The sequence below is a fragment of the Camelus ferus genome, chromosome 9 (assembly GCF_009834535.1).
Source record: "Camelus ferus isolate YT-003-E chromosome 9, BCGSAC_Cfer_1.0, whole genome shotgun sequence".
Classification (NCBI taxonomy): domain Eukaryota; kingdom Metazoa; phylum Chordata; class Mammalia; order Artiodactyla; family Camelidae; genus Camelus; species Camelus ferus.
Window position 1 is genome coordinate 62,565,368 of NC_045704.1, and position 26,445 is coordinate 62,591,812.

Consider the following 26,445-nt stretch of genomic DNA (forward strand, 5'->3'; position numbering starts at 1 on the left):
TATCAATGTATTTTTAGTTGTAAAGCATGCTTCCTGGAAAAAAGCTCCCACAAAGAACACCTATCGTGTTAGTTTTCCCTGAGCTTGGTAGTACAGGTGTTCTTACAAGGTATCTCTCAACATACATGGGAAAACTGATGTACAAGGTCAGTAGGTCTTTTAAACTCAGTTTCAGGCCTCTGAATAAGATTTTCAAATTACCTCCCATCTCCAGGCTGCATTCATAGTGTCACAGCAATGCTTTGAAAGTTTGTTTCTGATCAAACTGCTGTTTTTCTAGACATAAAACTTTTATCTGCACAGCTCCCATTGCTACTGTCAACAACCTTACTGAGCTGTCCATTACCTTTTATTTCTCTCGGTTTCCTACTGGTGCTTTTCCCGTAAGAAGTGGAAATATCTTTTAAGGTGATACTTAATTTGAAATATTTTGGACATTGCTTTTTAACTTAGGCTTAGATGCAGCTAAACCTTCCAGAATTTGGAAGGAAATAGTCCTTGGAAATAATAATTTATTCCAGCCTCAGAGAAGCACAAACATTTCCCAGATATCATATTGAAACCTAATAGTTTGATTACTTTTGTGAGACTTGACCTAAATAAAAACATTGCCTTTGCATCATTTAAATGGCCTGCTTCCTATTTCAGATTGGAGCATATGATCAGCAGATATGGGAAAAGTCAATCGAACAGACTCAGATTAAGGTAAATTGATTAATTTTTAGCTTTGTTTTACTTCATTAATGTGAAAAGTAGATTGTACTTACTTTAAAAAAAATCTGCACTTATCCACCAAGTGTGGTGTTCTTTATTCTTTCAAATTTATAAGGAAAACAACACTGCAAGCGGAATGATATATGACAATTGACATTTGGCCTCGGTATCAGGGAAATAGAAAGGAGTTGGTCTATGATGAATTTGAAAGCAAATGTCCTATATAAATGGTGCTATGGCTGTTTAACTCTGGTGGTTTTGCTTTGTGGTAACGCAAACCTAGTGTTGTCAGAGCTTCATTCAAAGTTTTCAAGGGAAGCTGTGAATATGCATTTTTATGTAAAATATCCAGGTATTTTGAGCATCTCCCTCTTCTCCTCCCTCTCCCTCACCTCTCCCTTCACATCATCCCCTACCTCTTCTTTCTCTTTTTCTTCCTGTGCAAGGCAAACAAAATTCATTTGTTGCCTGAATCACTTTTTCAATTACTGATGTAGAGTATGGCTTAAATTTTTTCCAGTTCTGAAACTTTTTCTATACTGCTCTTAGAACTGAGCAGATTCTTGAGTTATTTCATGCTAATTAAGCAACCAAAAATTGATGTGTGATTCAGAATGCCAGTTTATTAATTTATAATAGGGAAAGGAGGGTTAAATAATGTTCCAAAGTTGGTGTTTTGGGGTCAACATGTATTGATGGGGAGGGTGGTGCAAAGTAGTCATGGAAAGGTTGTGTGGTAGCCAAATGTAATTGTACAGTCTTGAGAGATGTGGAAAGCCTAAAAACCATCCTACCCCTATAGAATGTCTTTCTATTGACCTTAATACTTGGATCAACAGATTCAGGGTCTTACCTCCATGGAAATTACTGAATAGTGACTGGCAGATTCTTGTTTTGGGACCTGTCTTTTTTAAAGATTTTCTTCAGACCCTCTATTAACATTTAAATAAATATATGTACATATGAGTGTAATACAACTTAATATTTGTTCTATTTATCTCCAAGTCAGATTGATTAGACTGGAACGTTTAAATCTTTGGTGAAATAGGGTGCATTCTTTTTTTTTATGTATTTATTTTATAATATCATATTTTTAAAATTGAAGTATAGTTGATGTACCATATTATATGTTACAGGTATACAGTATAATGATTCACACATTTTTAAAGGTTAATAATTCCATTTATAGTTATTATAAAATATTGGCTGTATTCCCCATGTTGTACAATACATCTTTGTAGCTTATTTTATACCTGATAGTTTGCACGTCTTAATCTTCCACCTCCATCTTGCCCCTCCCCTGTCCCTCCCGCCAACCTGGGAACCACTAGTTCCTTCTCTACCTCTGTGAGTCTGTTTCTTTTCTGTTATATTCACTAGTTTGTTTAGATTCCACATGTGATATCTTACAGGATTTGTCTTTCTCTGACTTATTTCACTTAGCTTAATGAAGGGTGCATTCTTTTTATCAACTAGAAAGTTGTTTCCACTACATGGTACTTGGGCTAACTTTTCACAGTTCTGTACAGTCCTTGATGTTTTATATTAATAGAAGATGGGGTCAGGATGAATAAATGCCCAAATTTTATTTTGTAACTCTCTAAATCCTGTCCTGTTATTCTTTTGTGAGCTCTAAAAAATATGGATAGTAAATATGGTATAATGAAAAATGCACAGACCTGGGAGTTGGATTTCCTTCTGTGATCTCTGTCTCCAGCCTTGTGATCTTGAACCAGCACCGTAGTGTGTCTGGGTTTGGGTTTAGTTATCCTTAGAAGGATTTTACTTCTTGCTATAGAATTTCCTTACCAACTTCCTTCCCCCACCCAATTTAATTATTTCCTAAACCTTTTTGTCCAGGCCATTTTATACAGACCTTCGTGTTAGTACACCGTATCAAAGTTACTTGTTAACCTGGGTATCTTCATAGCCCTCAAGGGCAGGAATTGCATTTGCATCCCACTCTTAGAACATCTTGATTCATACTAGGAACTCAGTGTCACTGTAGTTAATTGAACCCCATCTATTATGTATATTTTTATTCATTTTTCTCTCCTAGGGGAATCTACCTAACAACTCCTTAAGGTATACTTTTTAATTTGACAGCAGTGGAAACAGTAAAATTAAAGACAACTGTAAAAGTTTACCGAGTTAATGTGCCAACATGTCCTAGGTGCAAAGGATACAGTTATTAACATAGACATGGGTCTTACTTTCATGAATTTCACAGTGTAATGGTGATGGGAGAAAGGCAAAGATAACGTTTTAAGTTTTAACAAAAACTGACCAAAGTATAGACTCCATAGAAGTATTTGATGCAATTTAAAAAAAATTACACAAATGTAAGTATTTTTTAAAACAAATTTAAAACAAGGAAAAAAAGAAAAAATAAAACAACCCCCCCAAAAAACTAACAACACTAACACCAGATCATAGCACAATAAAATTAGAAATTACATAATAAAAACACTCAAAATTGTAAAAAAAAAAAAAAAAAAAAAAAAAAATTTAAAAAATCTTAACTTGGATCATGAAAAGTGATATGAACTGTTCTATGAACATTTATTGAGCTATTATGTTTAAGACATTTTGCTAGGTGCTGGGCACAAGAGGATGGTATTTACAGAGTATGCTTGTTTAAGGGAAGAGCAAGTAGCTTAATCTGAGTGGAGTGTAAGGTATATAGATGAGATGATAGGCCATAAATCAGTTTGGAGCTGAGTTGACTGCTTTCCTAAGAACTTTAAATACTGTTCCTGTAGGAAATGGAAAATTTTTATAGTTTTTGAGTAGAGAGGCCACATCAAATCTGTATTTTTGAAGGATAGAGATAAAAATAATAGATGTAACAAAATCTATGGAATGCTTCTAAAGTAATACTTGATTAAATATCGTTCTATATGTCTGTATTAACAAAAAATGTCTAGATTAACTAGGAAGAAAGAGTTACAGTGATTCAAGTTAATATACGAAGAATCTAGAGAAAGAAGACAATAAGTCAGAGTAAAGGGAAAGAAATACCAAAAATAAAACTAAAACAGTCATTATATATTCTTCATTTAACAAATATTTGTTGAGCACCTGCCTACCATGTGTCAGGCAGTAGACTAGGCACTATGTCCGTATAGCAGTGAAAAGATACACTTATTTTTTTTTTTCCATGGAACTTACGATAAAATGGGAAAGAAACAATGAATTCTACTAATGAATAAAAATTACTTTGGATAAATACAAAGAAGGAGAGCTATTGCTTGCAAGCTATTATGCTTATAATAAAGGAAATGGACCTAGTCAAGGAGATCATAGAAACCTTCCTTAAAGAATTGATGCTTCAAATGAGATCCGAAGGATAAGTTGCAATTAATTAGGGCAAGAACTAATATAGTAATTCTACACAAACTCTTTCAGAAAACAGAGAAGGACGTGTACTTCCCAACTCATTTTATGATACTAGTATTACCCTGATTCCAGACAAAGACAGCAGAAGAAAATTTGTCATAGCTATACTACAAAGCTGGATAAAGAAGATACATATATACACACACACACACATATATGTACAATGGAGCCACATACTCAGCCATAAAAAGAATGAAATCTTGCCATTTGTGACAACATGGTTGGACCTAGGGGGTATTATGCTAAGTGAAATAAGTCAGACAGAGAAAGAAACACTGTATGATTTCACTTATATGTGGAATATAGAAAACAAAACAGATGAGCAAACATAATAAAACTGAAACAGTTATAGATACAAAGAACATACAGGTGGTGCCAGAGCAGAGGAGGGGTGGGTGCAAGAAATAAGTTAGGGGAGATAAGCGATACAAACGTCCAGATGCAAAATAAATGAGTCACGAGTATGAAATGTACAGTCTGGGGAATATAGTCAATAATTATGTAGTATCTGTGTATGATGACTAGACTTATCTTGGTGAGCATTTTGAAGTGTATAGAAACATGGAATCGCTATTTTATTTAACAGGAACTAACATACTGTTGTAGGTCATTTATATTTCAAAAGCAAACTAACTCATAGAAAAAAGGATCAGATTTGTGGTTACCACAGGTTGAGGGGCAGGGAGAATTGGATGAAGGCAGTCAAAAGGCACAAACTTCCAGTTAGAAGATAAATAAATACTAGGGATGTAATGTACAACATGATAAATATAATTAACACAGCTGTATGTTCTATATGAAATTTGTTAAGAGAGTCAAACCTAAGAGTTCTCATCACAAGGACAAATTTTTTTTCTATTTCTTTAATTTTATATCAATATGAGATGATGGTCACTAAACTTATTGTAGTAATCATTTCATGATACATGTAAGTCAAATCTTCATGCTCTGTATCTTAAACTTACACAGTATTGTGTGTCAATGATTTCTCAGTAAAACTGGAAGAAAAAAGTCTTACCTGAGTCATAATATGGAGCTTTTAATAAACTATCATACTGACCATTAAGAAAAAAGACAATTTGTCATAAACATAAGTTAAAAATTTTGAATTCAACAACATATAAAATGGGTTATCTACTGTGACCAAGTGGGATTTATCCTAGGAATGTGACATTGGTTTAATATTGGAAAATAAATTAATGTAATATATTAATAGAATAAAGGACAAAACCACATGATCTTCTCAGTTGAGAGAGAAAAAGCATTTGACAAAATTAAATGCCCATTAATGAGAAACTAGAAATAGTAATTTCCACAAACTGTCAAAGGGTGTCTATTAAAAACCTACAGCTAACACTGTATTTAGGAATTAAACTGAGTGCTTTGCCCCTCAAATCAGGAACACAGCAAAGATGTCTGCTCTCACTACATGTGTTTAACATTTTACTACAGATTCTAGCCAGTGCAATAAGTCAAGGAAAAGAAATAAAAGGCATTGAGATGGAAAAGAAAATTGCCTTGATTCATGATGACATGATTCTGTATTTAGAAAATCCAAGGGCATTACTAATATAAATAAATGAGTTTAGCAAGGTCTTTAAGTATAAGATCAATATAAAAAGTTATCTGTATTTCTGTTTACCAACAATGAGTAATCCAAAAGTGAAATTAAGAAAGCAGTTCATTCACAGTAGTATCCAACAGAATAAAACGCTTGAGATTAAGTTTAACATAGAATGTATAAGACCAAAACTACAAAACATTGTTAAGAGAAATTAAAGGTCTGAATAAATGGATTAACATTGCATATTCGTGATCTGAAAGACTTAACATTTAGATGGCAATTATCTCAATGTATCTACAGATTCAATATAATCCCTTCAAAATTCCAGCAGGCTTTTTTTTTTTTTTGGTAGAAATTGATAAGCTAATTCTGAAAATGATAAGCAATGCAAAGGACCTAGAACATTCAAAACAAGTTTAAAAAGTACAGAGCTGGAAGACTTACTGAACCTCAAAATTTACTGTAAAGCTGTAAGTAATTCAGATAGTGTAGTATTAGTATGAATTGTAGATGAATGGAACAGAATAGAAAATCTAGAAATAAATCCTTACAGTTTTGATAATTTGATTTTGACAAAGATGTCAAAACAATTCAATGAAGAAATGATAGTCTCATCAACAAATGGTGCTGGAACAATTGGATATCCACATGTATAAACATGATCCTTGATTCTGACCTCACATTGTACACAAAAACCACTTAAAAAGGACTATAGACTTAAGTGTAAGAACAAAAGTATAAGTTTTCTAGAAGAAAATAAAAGATCTTTATGACCTTGGCTAGGCAGAGGTTTTGTAGAAGCCTAGTCAAAAAAGAAAAAAGATGATAAATTGAGCTTCATCAGAAATTAAAACTTTTCTTCAAAATATCCCATTTTAAAAAATGAAAAGACAGGCCACAGACCAGGAGAGAATATTTCCAAATCATATGTATAGTAGAATTTTCTATCTAACTTATAAAGAACTCCTACAACTCAGTAAGAAGACAAAAAAAAAATCCCAATTTAAAAATGGGCAAATCGTTAAAAAAGTTCACAAACAATAAATGCTGGAGAGGGTGTTGAGAAAATGGAACCCTCCTACACTGCTGGTAGGAATGTAGTTTGGTGCAGCCATTATGGAAAACAGTATGGAGATTCCTTAAAAAACTGAAAATAGACATACCATATGATCCAGCAATCCCACTCCTGGGCTTGTATCTGGAGGAAACTAGTGTGTGTGTGTGTGTGTGTGTGTGTGTGTGTGTGTATATATTCCTTTCCATATTCTTTTTCATTATAGACCATTACAAGGTACTGAATATAGTTCCCTGTGCTATACAGTAGGGCCTTGTTGTTTATCTATTTTATATATAGTAGTTAGCATTGACAAATTCTGAACCCCCAATTTATCTCTCCCCACTCCCTTTCCCCCTCTGGTAACTGTAAGTTTGTTTTCTCTGTGACTCTGTCTCTGTTTTGTAGACAGTCTTTCTCTCTCCATCTTGTCCTTTTTTTTTTTTTTTTTTTTGGATTGCACATGACTGATATACGATATTTTCCTTTCTCTTTCTGGCTTACTTCACTTAGAATGACGATCTCCTGGTCCATCCATGTTGCTGCAAATGTCATTATTTTATTCTTTTTATGGCTGAGTAGTATTCCATTGTATAAATATACCAGAACTTCTTTATCTAGTCATCTGTCAGTGGACATTTAGATTGTTTCTGTCTTGGCTATTGTAAATAGTGCTGCTATGAACATTGGGGGTGCATGTATTTTTTTCAAATTAGAGTTCCCTACAGATATATGCCCAAGAGTGAGATTGCTGGAACATATGGTAAGTCTATTTTTAATTTTTTGAGGAATCTCCATACTGTTTTCCATAATGGCTGCACCAAATTACTTTCCCACCAACAGTGTAGGAGGGTTCTCTTTTCTCCACACCCTCTGCAACATTTATCATTCATGGACTTTTGAATGATGGCAATTCTGACTGGTATGAGGTGATACCTCATTGTAGTTTTGATTTGCATTTCTTTGATAACTAGTGGCATTGAGCATTTTTTCATGTGCCTATTGGCTATCTGTATGCCTTCATTGGAGAACTGCTTATTTAGGTTTTCTGCCCATTTTTGGGTTGGGTTGTTGATTTTTTGTTATTAAGTTGTATGAGCTGTTTATATATTCTGGAAATTTAACCTTTGTCAGTTGCATTGTTCACAAATATTTTTTCCCAGTCCGTAAGTTGTCTTTTCATTTTGTTTATGGTTTCCTTTGCTGTGCAAAAGCTTACAAGTTTAATTAGGTCCCATTTGTTTATTTTTGCTTTTATTTCTGTTGCCTGGGTGGACTGCCCTAGAACATTGCTAAGATTTATGTCAGAATATTTTGCCCACTTTCTTCTAGGAAGTTTACGATGTCTTGTCTTATATTTAAGTCTTTAAGCCATTTTGAGTTTATTTTTGTATGTGGTGTGAAGGGAGTGTTCGAACTTCATTGATTTACCTGCTGCTGTCCAGTCTTCCCAACACTAGCTTGCCAAAGAGACTGTTTTTTCTCCAGTGTATACTCTTGCTTCCTTTGTCGAAGATTAATTCACTAGTCTGTGGGTTTATTTCTGGGCTGTCTATTCTGTTCCATTAATTCATATGTCTGTTTTTATGCCAATACAATGCTGTTTTGACTACTGTAGCTCTGTAGTATTGTCTGAAGTCTGGGAGAGTTATTCCTGCAGCTTTGTTCTTTTTCTTCAGTATTGCTTTGGCAATTCTGTGTCTTTTGTGATTCTATATAAATTTTAGGATTATTTGTTCTAGTTCTGTGAAAAATGTCATAGGTAATTTGATAGGGATCACATTAAATCTGTAGATTGCCTTGGTCAGAATGACCATTTTAACAGTATTGATCCTTCCAATCCCAAGAGCATGGGATATCTTTCCATTTCTTTATGTCATCTTTAATTTCCTTAATCAATGTTTTTTAGTTCTCTGTGTATAAGTCTTTCACCTCCTTGGTCAAATTTATTCCTAAGTATTTTATTGTTTTGGGTGTGATTTTAAATGAAATTGTTTCTTTATTTTCTTTTCTTGTTATTTGTTAGTGTAAAGAAATGCAACTGATTTCTATATGTTAATCTTGTATCCTGCTACCTTGCTGAATTCTTTTATCAGCGCTAGTTTTTGTGTGGAGCTTTTAGGGTTTTCTAATATATAGGATCATGTCATCTGCACAGAGTGACAATTTTATTACCTCTCTTCCAATTTGGATCCCTTTTATTTCTTTTCTTGCCTGATTGCTATGGCTAGGACTTCCAAAACTATGTTGAATCGAAGTGTCAGTTTAAATGAAAAACCTAGAAAAGGCAAATCTGTAGAAATAGAAAGCAGATCAGTGTTTGCCTTGGCTAGGGGATAGGAACAGAGATTTACTACCATTCTGGTTTTTGAGGTGATAGAAATGTTCTAAAATTTGAATGTGATGTTTGCACAACTCTATAAGTTGACAGAAATCTACTAAATTAATTACTAGAACTGTACACCTAAAAATGAGTGAGCTTTATAGTGTGTTAATTATACGTCAATATAGCTATTTTCTTAAATCACACCAATAGAAAAAAATTGTAGTGTACAAAAAAGACTACTAATGTAATATGCAAGAAACTCATATATATTCCCAAAGTAATTTGTCTTCTAAAATTTCTTAAGTGAGAGAGTATATTAAATCTAAGATCTAACATTATTTTCAGTGATGGAGCTCAACTTAGTACCCCTCCAAAAAGAATAAAATAAGAATGGCCCCTATCACTATTATTTAACATGCTGTTTGAGATATATTTACTAAGATGAGCAAAACATTCTAATTACTATTCTTTTCTTTTAAAATATTTTTCTTTTGTTTTTATTTTCTTTTTCTAGTTAATATTAGAATAACAAAAATTAATATTTGAAAATGACATGATTTTATACCTTGAAAATTATAAATGGCTAATCATAAGCGCAGAGGTGATTTCAGTATTTGTAATGTTTTATTTCTTGAACTTGATGGTGGGTACATGACAGATGAGAACCCTCATTAAAAATGGCTGTTTGAATATGTGCATTAATCATCTGGTTTCTTCTGAAACTCCTTTAAAATTATAATAATTAAGAAAAAATCAGCCACAAGGATTGAAGGAATGGAAGAGAAGAGTATAGTAAATGAGAACAATTAACACAATTTTGAAAGTTGGAAAGTGGATGGAAAGTGAAGAAAGTAAAAATGTCAGTGTCTATAGCAGGGGATGCTAATAGAAAACAAATGAACTCCCTGTTTTAAAACCCTTGTATTTAATTGAACAAATGCCTTTTCTTGGAAAGGAATACTCAATATTACCAGATACCCATCCTCCCTAAATTAATCTATAAATTTAAAGTAATGCCAAAAGAAGCACTAAAGATTTCTAAAGTGTAAAAGGAAAAATAAATCTATTAAAATTTTGCATCCCTTAATCATGTTTTGAAGATTTCTTCATAAATATATATGTATATATGTACACACATATACACCTTAAATATTTTTGTTAAGTTTATTACTAGATATTTTATTTTTCATGTTGCTTTTGCAAATGGGATTATTTTTCCATTATATTTTCTAGCTGATTGTTGGTCGGTGTTTCTTCTTTGTAATTCCATAAATAAATTAATATAAATGAAAAAAACCCCACCAAAACCCCTTGTATTTGATTTCTGAAAAACTCAGGAATTAGATGGATCAGGTATACCTTTATGTATGAAGTAGAACTGAAAATAGGATTTTTTGAGCATAAGTATAAGGGGCAATAGACCTATCCCCAGATCCTCCTCCTTATTCTACATGGCCTCATAGTTACCCTTATCTTCCTCTAACAGAAGAGTAGGGTGAAGCTTGCTCTCTGCAGAGATTGGACCAGAGAAGTTCTGAATTTTGGAATACCACACACAAATGGGTAGAGTGAAATACTATACTAATAAAGGAGATTAAGTAAAAGTCTGCTGGCTAGGTTTATAATCTCTAAACAGAAGGCTGGAATTTCTTTTTGCAGAAGCTGAGTAAAAAGACCTAAGGAAGTGAAATGGCTGGCTATCCTCTACAGGGAGACCACTGTTTAACAAGCACCACACATTACACACTGAACTTGCATTCAGCGTGTTAGTAGTGCCTCACTCTTAGGTGTAAATGGATAATTAAAGATGCTCAAATATTTGAGACCTAAAGAAAAAGAAAGAGATTTTAAAAAGTGATGTAGGAACATTAAGAATACTATTTTTTAAAGACATAATTAATAACTGGATTTTTTAAAAAAAGCTCTATAGATGAAAAAGTAAGAGAACCAGAAAATAAAAATTACCAAAATAAATTCAGTAGGAAAGTTGGGAGATAAAATTGAGGCCATTTCCCAGAAGAATAGTACAAAAAGACAAAAAGATAATAGAAAAATGAGTACAATTAATCAGGAAGCCTAACATGCAACTAATAGGTGTTCCAGAAAAAGTAATTATCGAGTAAATAATACAGAAACATTACTCAGAACTGAAATACACACATTTACAGGTTGAAAGAAGAATCTTTTCAGTGATCAGCATTTAAACTAAGAAACATGATTGAGGTTTCAGAGCTAAATTTTAGACAAATTCAGTTCAGCCTACCTCGTATGTTTCTCCTGTGAGTCTCCCTTACTACTCACACAAAACCATTTCTGGTCATCAAACGTGCAGAGGTTTTTTCCCCACACCAGGCAATTCTCTGACACCAGCTGGATGTCCTACAGTTCATCTGAGTTTTGACACTTTGTACCTGGAGATGGTTTCGGTTCTCACAGGTTAAGGGCTGAGTCCCACAAGACTGCTCCTACCCCACTTTGGATGCCAACTGCAAGTAGTAGGTCCTAGGTCACCCCCAGCTTCTGTCCAATTTGGCTACAGATCAGAGGTTCCCACACAACCTTCTTCTTAGGTATGATTAATTTCCTAGGATAGTTCACAGAACTCAGAGAAACACTTCCTTAAATATTTACCAGTTTATTATAGGTTATGATAAATGATACAGATAAACAGCCAGATGAAGAGATATATAGGGTGAGGTCTGGGAAGGTTCCTGTAGAGTTTGGGTTATGTCACCCTTCTGATGCGAATGTGTGCACCAACCTGGAAGCTCTCTGAACCCCATAATAATGGGATTTTATGGAGGCTTCATCAGGTAGGCATGATGGATCATTAAACTCTATTTTGAGCCCTTTCCAAGAGGATGGGGAGCAGGGCTGAAAATTCCAAGCTTCTATTCATGGCTTGTACTTTCTGGTGGCCAGCCATCATCCAGGAGCCATCTAGGAGCCCACCTAGAGTGGCTTCATTAGAACAAATGACACTCTTGCCACCCAGGAAATTACAAGGGTTTCAGGAGACCTGTGTTAGGAACTGGGGACAGAGATCAATACAGAAATTTATTATAAGCCGCAACATTACAAGAACATTTGGGATCAGATCCTGGATTAAGCAGGAAGTAGAGAGAAGGATCAAAACAGATCATGTACAAGATTGGGAGTTAGAATGACATGGGGCCTCTCAGCAGCAACCTCTGGCTCACCTGGAAGCTGTAAGACAATGGAACCTTCAAAGTTCTCAGAGAAAATGACTTTCAACCTAAAACTTTGTGCCCAGCCTAAGTATTAAGTACACAGGCACTATATGAAGACATATTCAGACCTACCAGTCTCAAAATATGTATCACTCTTGCCCCCTCTTCTCAGAGGAGTACACATTACTGTATTATAATGAGTGAGTAAACCAAAAAAGAGGAATTTACACTATCAGGAAACAGGATGGCCAGCACCAAGAGAGGTAAAGGGAATTCTAGGATAATTAAGAGATGTCTCAAAATGAAAGTTCATTTATTAGGCCTAGAAAACAAGAAGACCAGAAGGAAGCATGAGGACGGAAAATTGTGGTTTATAGGTATCTTCAAGGAGGAAAAAAAAGAAATCAGGGTTTGTTGTGTTTGAGTATGCTGGGAGCACATTTATAACACTTATAGAGAGTTTCAAAATGAATTAGTAATAGATGTGTAGAAAATGAAGTGAATGAAAAAAATGAGACTTGTCATTATTATTTATTATGTTAAGATTCATTCCTTCTACACTCACTTTGTTGAAGTTTTTATCATCACTGGGTGTTGAATTTCGTCAGATGAATTCTCTGCATTTATTGAGATGATAATATGATTTTTATTTTTCATTTGGATAATGTATATATATCACATATCCATGACTGGTGAATGTTGAACAATCCTTACATCCCTGGAATACATATTTCATTTGATCATGGTGTGTGGTCATTTAAATATTATTGAATTCAGTTTGCTAATACTTTGTTGTTAATTTTTGTATCTATATTTATCAAAAATATTTGCTTATGATTTTCTTTTCTTATAGTGTTCTTGTCTGGTTTTAGTTTCAGGGTAATGCTGGCTTCGTAAAGTGAATTTGGAAGTGTTCTCTCCTCTTTTGTTTTATGGAAGAATTTGAGAAGGATTGGTATTAATTCTAATTTGAATGTTTGGTAGAATTCACCAGTTAGGCCATCTGGTCCTGGACTTTTTCATTTGTTGGAATGGTTTTTGATTACTGATCCAATCTCCTTACTGTTAATCGGCCGTTTCAGATTTTCTGTTTCTTCATGATTCCATCTTGGTAGATTATGTTTCTAGGTGTTTATCTATTTTCTAGATTGTCCAATTTGTTGGCATATAATTATTCATAGTAGTCTCTTATCCTTTGTGTTTCTGTGGTATCAGTTGGAATGTCTCTTTCATTTCTGATTTTACTTATGAATTCTATCTTTTTTTTTGTCTTGATAAGTCTAGCTAAAAGTTTGTCAGTTTTATCATTTCAAAAAACCAGCTCTTAGTTTTGTCGATCTTCTCTGTTGTCTCTTGTCTGTATTTCATTTATTTCTGCTCTGATCTTTGTTATATCCTTCTTTTTACTAACTTTGGGCTTCATTGGTTCTCTTTTTTCTAGTCTCTTGGGGTATAAAGTTAGGTGTTGTGTACTTAAAATCTTTCTTGTTTCTTAACGTAGGCATTTACCACTATGAACTCCCCTCTTAATCTGCTTTTGCTGAATTCCGTAAGTGTTGGTATGTGGTATTTCATTTGCATTTTCGTTTGTTCTCAAGGTATTTTTTAATTTCTCTTTTGATTTCTTCTTTGACTCATTTGTTGTTCAGTAACGTGTTGTTTAATCTCCACATGTTTGTGAATTCATCAGTTTTCTTCTTGTAATTGATTTCTAGTTTCATACCATTGTTGTTGGAAAAGATACTTGAGATGATATCAGTCTTCTTAAATTTATTAAGGTTTGTTTTGTAACCTAACATATGACCTACCCTGGGGAATATTCCTTATGCACTTGAGAAGTATATGTATTCTGTTGCTTTTTAAATTTATTTAGTTTTTTATTGAAGTACAGTCAGTTACAATGTGTCAATTTCTGGTGTACAGCACAGTGTCCTAGTCATGCATATACATACATATATTCATTTTCATATTCTTTTTAATTAAAAGTTATTACAAGATAATGAACGTAGTTCCCTGTGCTATACAGAAGAAACTTTTTTTTCTTTACATCTATTTTTATATATAGTGGCTAACATTTGTAAATCTCAAACTCCCAAATTTATCCCTTCCCATCTCCTTTCCCCGGTAACCCTAAGATTGTTTATTGTGTCTATGAGTCTGTTTCTGTTTTGTAGATGAGTTTGTAGTCTTTTTTTTCTTTTTTCTTTTTTAGATTCCACATATGAGTGATATCATATGGCATTTTTCTTTCTCTATCTGGCTTATTTCCCTTAGATTGATGATCTCTAGATCCATCCATGTTGCTGCAAATGGCATTATTTTATTCTTTTTCATGGCTGAGTAGTATTCCATTGTATAAATATACCACAACTTCTTTATCCAGTCATCTGTATGGACATTTAGGTTGTTTTCATGTCTTGGCTATTGTAAGTAGTGCTGCTGTGAGCATTGGGGGTGCATGTATTTTTTTTCAAATTAGAGTTCCCTCCAGATATAAGCCCAGGAGTGGGATTGCTGGAACATATGGTAAGTTTTTTTTAGTTTTTTGAGGAATTTCCATACTGTTTTCCATAATGGCTACACCAAATTAACATTCCCACCAGCAGTGTAGGAGGGTTTCCCTTTCTTTGCACCCTCTCCAGCATTTATCATTCATGGACTTTTTAACGATGGCCATTCTGACTGGTGTGAGGTGATACCTCATTGTAGTTTTGATTTGCATTTGTCTGACAATTAGCTTTATTGAGCATTTTTTCATGTGCCTACTGGCCATTTGTATGTCTTCACTGGAGAACTGCTTGTGTAGGTTTTCTGACCATTTTTGGATTGGGTTGTTTGATTTTTTGTTATTAAGTTTTATGAGGTGTTTGTATATTCTGGAAATTAAGCCTTGTCAGTTGCATCATTTGCAAATATTTTCTTCTATTCCATAGGTGGTTGTTTTGTTTTGCTTATGGTTTCCTTTGCTGTGCAAAACCTTATAAAAGTTTAATTAGGTCCCATTTGTTTGTTTGTGCTTTTATTTCTATTGCCTGGGTAGACTTCCCTAGGAGAACATTGCTAAAATTTATGTCAGAATGTTTTGCCTCTGTTTTCTCCTAGGAGATTTATCATGTCTTGTCTTATGGTTAAGTGTTTAAGCCATTTTGAGTTTATTTTTGTGTATGGCGTGAGGGAGTGTTCTAACTTCATTGATTTACATGTGGCTATACAGTTTTCCCAACACCACTTGCTGAAGAGACTGTCTTTTCTTCAGTGTATATTCTTGCCTCCTTTGTTGAAGATTAATTGACCTTTCTTCTGTGGGTTTATTTCTGACTCTGTATTCTGTTCCATTGATCCACATGTCTTATTTATGCCAAATACCATTTTGACTACTGTAGCTCTATAGTATTGTCTGAAGTCTGGGAGAGTTATTCTTCCAGCTTCGTTCTTTTTCTTCAGGATTGCTTTGGCAATTCTGTGTCTTTTGTGATTCCATATAAATTTTAGGATTGCTTATTCTAGCTCTGTGAAAATATCCTGGGTAATTTGATAGGGCTTGCATTAAATCTGTAGATTCTGTTGCTTTTTGATGGAATCTTTTAAGTCCATTTGGTCTAACATGTTGTTTAAGACCAATGTTTCCGTATTATTTTTTAAAATTTTATTCAATTTATTGAGACTAAAAAATAAAATTCATTCATTTCTTCTATCTTCTACTGCCCACCTCTTATAACCACCAATCTGCTGTTCTCTGTTTCTGTGAATGTGGTTTTTATCTTTTAAGAATTTTTAAAAATTTAGATTTCATATATAAGAAGAATCATTCGGTGTTTGTCTCTCTCTGTCTAGCTTATTTTGTATAGCATACTGCCCTCAGGTTTCATCTATGTTGTTGCAAATGGCAAGATTTCACAGCCCACAGCTAACAACATCATATTCAATGGTGAAACGCTGAAAGCTTTTCTTCAAAGAATTACGAACATGACAATGATGCCCCCTCTTGCCACTTTATTCAACATATTGGAAGTCCTAGCCAGAGCAATTAGGAAAAAAGAAAAGAAAGAAATAAAAGGCATCCAGATCAGAAAGGAAGAAGTAAAACTGTCATTTTTTGCAGATGACATGATGTTATATTTAGAAAACCCTAAAGACTCCACCAAAAAGTGATTAGAACTTATAAACGAATTCAGTAAAGTTGCAGCATACAAAATTAGTATACAGAAATATGTTGCATTTGATATGCTGAAAATGAACTATCAGAAAGAGAAATTAAGAAAACAATAAGAGGATATAACATTTGTAAATATTTACACACCCAAGGATGACAATTATCAGATAAGTCAAAAGATAGTAAGTGTTGGCCAGGGTATAGAAAAAAGGGCACCCTTGTATATTGTTGGTGGGAATGTACATTAGTACAGCCATTGTAGAAAAGGGTATGGAGGCTCCTCAAAAAATTAGAATTATCTTATGATCTAGCAATCCTTCTTCCTAGGTATTTATCCAGAGGAAGTAAAATTTCCTTTCTTGAAGAGAATTCTTTCTTGAAGAGATTGATACATACACCTCATATTCATTGCAGCATTATTGTTATAGTAGCCAAGATACGGAAACAACCTAAGTGTCTGCTGACGATGAATGGGTAAAGAAAATGTGCCCTATCTCTCCATCTATCTAGCGCTCTCATGCAATGGAATATTATTCAGCCTTAAAAAAGAAGGAAATCCTGCCATTTGTGACAACACAGATGAATCTGAAGAACATCATACTGAGAGCAAACACTGCATAATCTCATTTATATGCAGAACCTGAAAAAGTCAAACTCACAGAAGTGGAGAGTAGAATGGTCACCAGAGGCTGAAGGGTGGGGAAAATGGGAGATGTTGGTCAAAGGTTACAGACTTACAGTTGCAAGATGAATAAGTTTGGGAGATCTAATATACAGCGTGGTGACTATAGTTTATAATACTATATTGTATACTTGAAATTTGCTAAGAGAGTAGATTTCAAATTGCAATACACAAAAAATGCTAATGATGTGAGGTGATGAATAAGTTAATTAACTTGATTGTGGTAATCATTTCACAATATATATGTATATCAAAACATCACACTGTATATCTTAAATATATATAATTTTTATTTGTCAATCCTATCTAAATAAAGGTGGGAGGAAAATGAGGCAATTAACAATTTTAGGACAGAATTTCTAAGAAAGGAAATATAATCACTATTTACTATTTAGGCGGGAACAATATTTATGTAATCATGATACTCTAAACAACAAATAAAATTGTGATGAAACTTATGGGAGGGAAACTACAGTGCATGCGGGAAGGCATGTGTATGTGTGCTTGGTGTTATAATAATCATTAGTATTTAGCATGGGTCTTGCATTTATTTTAAGCACTGCTCTCTCACTCTCACTCTCTTAATCGGTCCTTCCAACAATCCCATGAGGTAGATGTATTATCATTCTCAATTTACAGGTAAAGGTACTGAAGTATAGGAAGACTAAGTAAGAAACCTATCTCCTCATCTTCAACAGTTAAGAAGTGAGTGGATAGCGTCTAACATTGAGGAAAGCACTGTACACATCTTATTTAGAAATAATTAAGAAGAAATAATGAGGAAGTAGGAATCCAGGGTAAGGAAGAGTGAGGCTGGAAAGAGTTTTTTTTTTTTATTAGCCTTGTAATGTAAATATTTTAATAAAAAAATTCAATTTAAAGAGTTTCCCCTCCAAAAAGAAGACAAATACATTGAATGAAGTTACATGAGTAATAAGATAGATATATCGATATCTTTTATTTATACCACTAGCAAAACACAACAAATCTCATCAATGTTTAGGCATGATCTTTGGAGTCAGATAGACTTCAATGTGTATTATATTACTTTTCCTAATTCTTCTGTCCCCTCCCTGTAAGAAGATTGTTCTGTCTTCACCTCTTGTCCTGTAACTTGCAGTGCCTTCCTGTGGGAGGAGATTCCTCCCCTCCCCAGCTTGGCCAGAGGACCGGGAGCGACGGGACCTCCCTGCCCCTGACCAGCCTTGTGCCTGCACTCACCTTTCTTCCTCAGTGAGCCGTCAGAGTGCTCAAGCTGGGGCTCGGAATTCTTCTGTGGCCTCATCTTCACACTGATCCCACAGTTTTAATTACCAAGACTTCTGGAGTCTACTTTCTAAGATCTTTTTGACTATGAATACTTCTCCCAATTCATGCTTCTGATTACCTGGATGACCTGTTTGCACTCATCTGGTCCGCAAGCTGTCGCCGGCAGCCACACCCCTGGGGCACCACAGCCTTGGTGTTCTCCTTGTGTGTTGTCCGTGTCTAAGCCAGCTTTTGTGCAAAGCTGCCGACTTGATTATCTGCACAGAGGCAGTATAGCCCACAAACCCTAAAATACCATCTGCCCTTTACAGACAAAGTTTGATCTAGGTTGTTAGAGTAGCTTTTTAAATTTTGTCTCCTCTGCTCCCTGTCTCCCACACCCCTCATAATCACTGAAGCTGGCTTGTTGTCATTTTGTTTTTAACACAAGTCTGACTGTCATTCTTATATTTTTGACTTATTCTGACTTCCCAGTATCCTTACAATAAATAAACATTCTTAGAACATGATTTATCGTCTTAAAATCTGGCTTCTGCTTCCTTCTCCAGTTTCTCTCTTTCATACCTTAACCCCCTTTCACTTCCACCCTGCTTTAGGCCTTCCTGAACTTTCTTTAGTTTTTGTCTTGCTACTTCTGATTTCTAGTTCTTCTCATACACTTTTCTTAATTTCCCCTTTTGCTACACCCCATGCCCACCTTTGCAAATTCTCATACATCCTTCAGGTCTCGAGTCAGATGTTACTTTCCTTTGGAGCTCTCCCTTTGACTTCTTAAATCTAAGTGTCCTTTACACATGCTCCTATGGCGCTATGTTTGTAATTGGTGCTTTGTTGTTCATCACCTGCCCTAGACCGGGTGACTTCTCTCTCTGTGCCTGACTACTGTACAGTAGTAACGAATCAGTGGCAATTAAAGTGGACATTTCAGCACACTGAGGGGGATCTGTTACAGGGTTTCACTTGTCTTTTATTCCCTGTTAATATGGAGTCGCAGTTATTTCCAGTGCTCCTGTCCCTCTGCCTAAAAGTGGGAACCACACTGGTCAGGTGGTTCTGAGCCTCGATGATGTTACACAGGCATGTGGGGGGCAACCAACGGAGAGGGCTGAATACAGCTGGTCGCTGGGCCCTGGAGGAAATTTCCAGGCCACTGCTCTGACAGCTGTTGCAGGGGAATCCTGATTGTCTCCTACACATTTTCCCCGGGCTGCTAGGCCAGAGGTTGTGGCCAATAAGGAAATTCACTCACAGCGCCCAGGGTTTAATCTCATTGAACTTTCAGAGGCGTGCAAGCTTGTTTATCTCAAACAGCATCTCTACCTACGTTGATTACAAGTGCATTTTGTACCTTAGAGTGAGAAGCAGGATGTGTAGTCGTTTGTCCTGAGCGTGACTGGCTTACAGTGTCTGGGGCTTGTCTTCCTCGTCTGTAAAGTGAAGATGATAAAGGTGCCTGACTCACAGGACAGTTGTGAGGACTGCAGGAGTTAAATTAATATAAGTTTTGGTAAAGTGCTTAGGTAGTGCCTGGCATGTGCTTCCTCTTATTATACATACTCTAGAGTGTGTTAAAACAAAAGTGTGGCATGTGTTTTTTTATTCTTCCTCAGCGCAAACACATACAGGAGTATCTGGTGATGCTCTCATCTGTCTCAAGAACAGTGGCCATACATTTATTAATGACTTCTGTCATCTTAGGAAAGAAAAAGTGGTGAGGGAGGTTCAGGGGCTTATCCCCTAGGAGCCCTCGAACATTCGGCTCTTTTGTCTGTCTTCCTTTCTGTGCTGTGCACTCTGGAGACAGGGCTGTGTTTTGACTTCCTTACTGCTATACTTAGCTCTAGTAGAGTCTCTGGAATATAGAAGAAACATGGGGAATATTAGTTGTCCAAGTGAATGAATGAATGAATGTGTTTCTGTTACCAAGGGAAGTTTTCATAGTTTGGTATTTACCTTTAGTTAATGCTAATTCTGATTCTGTAGCATTGTAGGTGAAAATTCTAGAAAGCAAAGAAAAAGGCATTTTAAGCTTCTTTAGTTGGAATAATACTGATGCAAATGTCCACAAGGCCTGTGTCTGACAGAATACAAGACAGTGATATTTTTACGTTTTAAATTTTAATTTCCGACTTCGAATGTAACACAAGATTGTTGTTATTCCCATGAATATTATGCATATTTCAAAAATTAGTGCCCATGTTTTTTCAAAGGGTTATTTTTTTTCCCTGAAATGTCTTATTTTCCAAATTAGATTCCTTCTTAATTTTTTTTACATTTAGTTTTAGAACTTTTTTGGGGTAAAATCTACAGTTTGTAGGTAATTGGATAGAAACATAGGATTCCCTTAGAGAAATTGTTTGGCTGCATCTGTTTAGTTAAACAGAACTGAAGATCAATACTGGCTCAATATTTAAAATAAGGAAATAGCAAATGACTGTAACCTTTAATTTTTACATTAATTTTAATGGTTGAATAGCCAATTTAAAGAACTTGATTGGGAATTAACATGTACAAGTGTTGATTGAGCATGAAATTAAAATTTATCTTTTAAAACAGTTTTATTTATTGATAGTAATGAAGCAAAACTGTTGTGCAAACTTAGACTTTGAAACACAAAAGATGATTCACAAATTTACTTTGAATTCATAATATACAGCAAAGTTATCATGACTTTAAAATCCGGAGTTTTTCCTATAAAACCATTGTCTACATGTTAATAAAATAAAACATATTCAGTAAATATGAATATACAGGTTTCCCCCATTATCCAAAAGTAGTGTTCCTGTGAAACTTTTCACAAGCCAAAATGGCTTAGAGTGAAGAAGCAATTACCTTAGGGCTCATCTTGCTAACAGATGCACAGAATAAATTGAGACAGAGCACAGATGCTCACACAGTTCAAAGCTACTGAGGCTTGATGCTGAGATGCCGAGTGTAGTTCCGGGGAGGGAGTGTGGCGGTGCCGCTCTTGCTGCTCAGATGTGTGCTGCCTCTGCAAAATAGTCACTGAATTCTGTTTTTGCTTTTTTGCCTTTATTTGTAAAAGCAAAAATCCTCTTTGGATTTTTTTTTTTTCTTTTTGGTTAGTGAAAATAGGTACTGAAGTAGGTCTTTTGTAAAAGCGAAATGGCATACAGCGAACTTTTGAAAAGTGGGGATACCTGTATTCACATACACACCCCAGAGTTATAAGTGTACAGCGTGAGGAATTTTCACAAACTGAACATAGCTGTGTAACAAACACTCAGATGCTAAGAAATAGAACATTAGGAGTAACACAGAAGCTCCCCATCACATGCTCTTCCAGTCCCTGCCACCAGCAGAGGTAACCAGTATCCTTACTATAAGCACCAGAGATTAATTTTGACTTTTTTGAATTTTACGTAAATGAATTATACAACACATACACTTTTGAGACTACTTTCTTTTGCTCAATATTATGTTTGAGATTCAGTCATGTGGCTGCATAATTGTAATTTATTCAGTACAACACCACACTTACTTATCCCTTCTACTGTTGATGGGCAATTTCCATTTGTTGTTGATGTGTAGTGACCAATTTGAGGCTCTTATAAATCTTCTATGAACATTTTGTACACATGAGTGAAATTTACCTTGGTTATGCACCTTGAAATGAAATGTCCATCAGGTTTTTAGCTCCTCATTCTAATATGTAAATGGACAGCCAACAATTACTAAGTATTTGAAAACATCTTCTAGGATGGAAGAGAATGGAAAGAAGTGAACCCAAAGAATTAAAGTGAAAACTTTCAAGAGAAGAATTTGAAGAAATTTCCAGAAAGCAGAACAAAAAAGACAAAAAAAGTTGAAAGTCTTAAAAGGGAAGAAATTTAAATATAAATTATGAGAAAACTTCCCTAAAACTGAAAGATGTGTATTTTCATATGGAAAGGAGTCTCAGCACAATAGATGATAAAAGACTCATATCAAGACACATCATTATGTGATAAAATGAAACACATGTTTAATAATAAATGTCACTTGTATCAAGGAAAAAAGGCACATTATTATGAAATTTCTGAACACCATGAATAAAGTGAGGATTCAGAGGAAAGAAACAGTGTATGCTCAAAGGATCAGGAATCAGAATGGCGTTGGAGTTTGCAACAGCAACGTTGAAAGCTGCAAAACAATGGGCCAGTATCTTAATTCCTGAGGGAAAATGATTAACGATTTATAATTCTACATCTAGTGTAACTTGAATCCAGTATAAGGGTAGAATGAATTCATTTGCAGACATGCAAGGAGTAAAAACATTACCTTCTGTGACCTCTTTCTCAGGAAGGTCCTGAAGGATGTGCTCCAAGAAGACATGGGTATAGGAAATGGGGATTGAGCGCAGAGAGAGGTGAAGGGAATTGTCAGGACGAGAGTGGGAAATCCTGGGATTACAGTGGTGTAGCAGGTCTGGGAGCAGCTATCTAACTGGAGCAAGAAGATAGAGGGTTCTGGGAAGGGTGTTTCCAGGAATTTTTTTTTTTTTAACTAAGGTAAAAAAGGACTTTGATTTTCTGGCATTTGAGTATTTGGAAAATGATGAATATTTTCACCAGCCTCATAGAATAAATGGAAGAATATAAATATAGCTTATAAGGAATGATATTTCATAGTAATACTGTAACTGCTGACTACTGATTTGTTAAAAATTAGTATTACTATATTGTGAGGATATGTAGTTTTGGGGGTGGAAGTTAGGATGTGGGGATTAGTGCTGTAAGAGAGTGAAATTCTCATAGACTATATTAAGAATCCATAGATTATTTCTAAAATCAATAAATTAAAACTGTATAAATATATTGTTTAGACATACATAAATACCAAGAGAAACAGCTAAAGAAAAAAGATGAAAGCTGTTTGTTTTTAATGAACGAAATTGGAAGGAGAGATGAGGTGGGTCCCAGAACTCCTGTTTTCCATTTACTGATCTTTTGGCACTCTGGTTATTTTTAAAAGTGATAAAAGTATATGCATGCATTTCTTGATAAAACAAAAAACTAAAACAAATGTTAATGATAGGTTCCTCCAAAGTGCATTAGGATTGAAGTGTCCCCAGTAAAAGGGAGTCAGATATCGAGAAAAAGAAACATAAGTTTACCTTTTGATTTAAAGGGCTTTTTTTCTTTGTTTATTTATGGTTTTGTTTTTTCCCAGGGCTTCAAAAACAAACCAAAAAAGATGGGTCACATAAAGGCCGACTTGATTGATGTTGACTTAATCAGAGGTGAGTTCTAAAGTTGGCTTGTTTCTTAGGTGTATTGTCATATTATTTCACAGTGGTAGTAAAGATTCTTTTTTAGATACTGTCCCTATATAATGATGTACTTTAATTTCCAAAAGTGATGTTCTTCCCTCATCATTCAGGCTTTAGCATTTTTTCCCCTTTGCTTTAATACTGCGTAGCTAGGTAGATGACATGGTTTCCATGAGAGTGAAAGAGGGATGAACTTGGAGACTTACTGCTGTGTAATTAAAAAAAAAATATATTGTCTACCATTCGAACGAGCCTGACTTACTTTGAGCTCCTGTCCTAGTGATTGAGGCAAACATCTAAGAGGATTCTTTTGAGCTGAAACGGTTATGTGATGATTTTTTCTTCTCACCTGCTTTTAATATAGTATTACAAGTGGGTATTTGTATAGTGTATATCAATGTTTGATGTTTTGTTTTATTGTATATTTAAAGGCTCAACATTTGCCAAAGCCAAGCCTGAAATTCCGTGGACATCTCTGACTCGGAAGGGGCTTGTTCGAGTTGTATTTTTTCCATTTTTCAGCAATTGGTGGATTCAGGTTACCTCTTTAAGAATCTTTGTTTGGCTGCTACTGCTTTACCTCATGCAAGGTAATTAGAGGAGTGGGGATACACGAGGACATTTGTTTTTTGCTACTTTTGCTATTAGATCGTGCAGACCTTACTGTTCTTACATTGACCCTTTGATTTCATGGTTTCATGTACACAGAAATGAAGGGACATACACCATTTGGAGATCATCTTACATTAATTTGCTCAGAGAGCGCAAACCATTGTCTAACTCTCATCTCTTGAATTTCTTTCCACCTGTCTCACTGGCCAGGCCTTTACAAACAACTTCTGTCTGATCTTTGCATATTGGATTACCACCAGATTGGCCCGGGTTCTCTTCTCTTTTCTAGTTTCTTTTATCAAGCCCTTTTACTTTAACTATAATTGATACGCTGGTGATTCTCAAATGTATATCTTCAGGCCAGATCTCTCTGCTGAACTTCAGACTCATAAATCCAACTGCCTGTTTGACATTTCCATATGGAGATTAAAAATATCTTGAACTCAGTCATATCCCAAATGGGAACTCTTGATTTTTTTTTAATGTAATCTTTTCGTTTATATAGACTTACTCCTGTTTAGGTCTTCCCCCATTTCATTAAATGATACCATCAACCACCCAGTTTTCCAGTGAAAAGTTAGGTCTTCCTTTTCTAGTCTGCCACCAACTCTCACATCCCATCTGTCACCAAGTCTGTAAGTTTGACCTCCGAAAATATGTGCTGACAACTTGTTGCCGTCTCTCCTGCCACCATCATAGTCCACAGCACCAGCATCCCCTGGCCTACATACATTATTCCAACGTCTGCTCCAGGCTTTCTTTCTACCAATCACTCTTTTCATAGCAATTAGAGAAATCTCTTAAAGTGGAAACCATCTGTCGTCACTTTCCTGCTTTTAAAACCCTTTGGTGACTTCTCATTACCCTTAGAGTAAAAACCCAAACTCCTCACCAGGGCCTCCAGTGACCTATGTGGTCTGTTCCCTGCAAACCTCTCAGATGTCTTCCACTCTGCATGCTCAGTCTAGGCACAGGGCCTTTTTCTGTTCCTCACACAGGGCCTTTCTTTCTTTTTGAAACAATCTTAAGGCTTTTCACGTGGCTATCTTTTCTTGCCTCTGTAAAGTCCATGCTCAGATGTAACTTTCATAGAGAGCTGTCCCTGTCTGTACTTTCTAAATCATCTAGCACCCCTCAGGCACGATCACAGGAATCTATTTTAATTTCTCTATTACACATCACTACCTGATGTTTTTTCTCGTCTCACTATGTGCAGGGACCTAGTGTATTCTCTTTTTTATATTCCATTACCTACCAGGAATGCTTTCTGAACGAGGGCAATGTATATACCCGAGCAAAAAGACATGAATTAGAACAAAGAGTAGGTGAAAGGTGAAGATCGGGTTAGGGTGAAAGAATTTGGAGTGATTTTTGTTTTCTTTTATCTCAGTTTTTTTGAATTATTTTCATGACTCTCATATTGGTGGCTGCATAATATTCCACCACATAGACACACCATCATTTCAAACTATCATTTTAATATCTGTATGAGTCTATCATATGGACTCACCATAGACACTTTTTATAACTGCCTAATATTCCATTATATAAAAGTACCATAATTTACATAGCTGATTCCATATTGTGAGCATTTAGGTTGTTTGTTTCTTTTTTCCTATTAATAATACCATCATGAACAAAATTTTTCAAATTTTGTATTACTTCCTTGAAGTTTATTCTCTGAAATAGAATTAACAAGTCAAAGAATACAAAACATTTTAAGATTTTTAGTACATATAGTGAAATTGCTGGTGACACAATTTTTTTGGTAAGTAGTGGGTGAGAATTCCTGTTTTACCACAAATTGCCAGCATTATTATAATATTAAAAATTGTTACCTAAGTGAATGTACAAAAATTAATATTTTGCTCATTTAAAAATGTATTTATTTTAAAATTATTATTATTTTTTATTTTGGGGGGATGGGGAGGAGGTAATTAGGTTTATTTATTTATTTATTTCTTAGTGGCGGTACTGGGGATTGAACTCAGGACCTTGTGCATGCTAAGCACGTGCTCTACCACTGAGCTATACCCTTCCCTCCAGCAGTTTGCTCATTTAACGTGCATTTATTTGGTCACTTGTGAGGGTAATGTTAAATACTTTTCCACATGTTTGTTATTTCTTTTTGAGATAAATTCTATATACTACCTTTTCACATACACCATAGTCTTCCTTCTGGACTGCATGTTCTGTGCCATCAGTCTGT

At 35.0% G+C, this 26,445-nt stretch overlaps 1 protein-coding gene across 5 annotated transcripts in view; it reads left to right on the forward strand.

The window, feature by feature from the left end:
• The window catches only part of PHTF1 (putative homeodomain transcription factor 1), a 59,137-nt gene that overhangs the window by 737 nt on the left and 31,955 nt on the right, over positions 1–26,445 (forward strand). For all 5 annotated transcript variants that reach the window (XM_014566401.2, XM_032486993.1, XM_032486995.1 and 2 more), the window contains exons 3-5: positions 649–705; positions 23,525–23,594; positions 24,056–24,214. In XM_014566401.2, the coding sequence (XP_014421887.2) occupies positions 649–705; positions 23,525–23,594; positions 24,056–24,214 (286 nt within the window). The remainder of the gene's footprint in view (positions 1–648; positions 706–23,524; positions 23,595–24,055; positions 24,215–26,445) is intronic.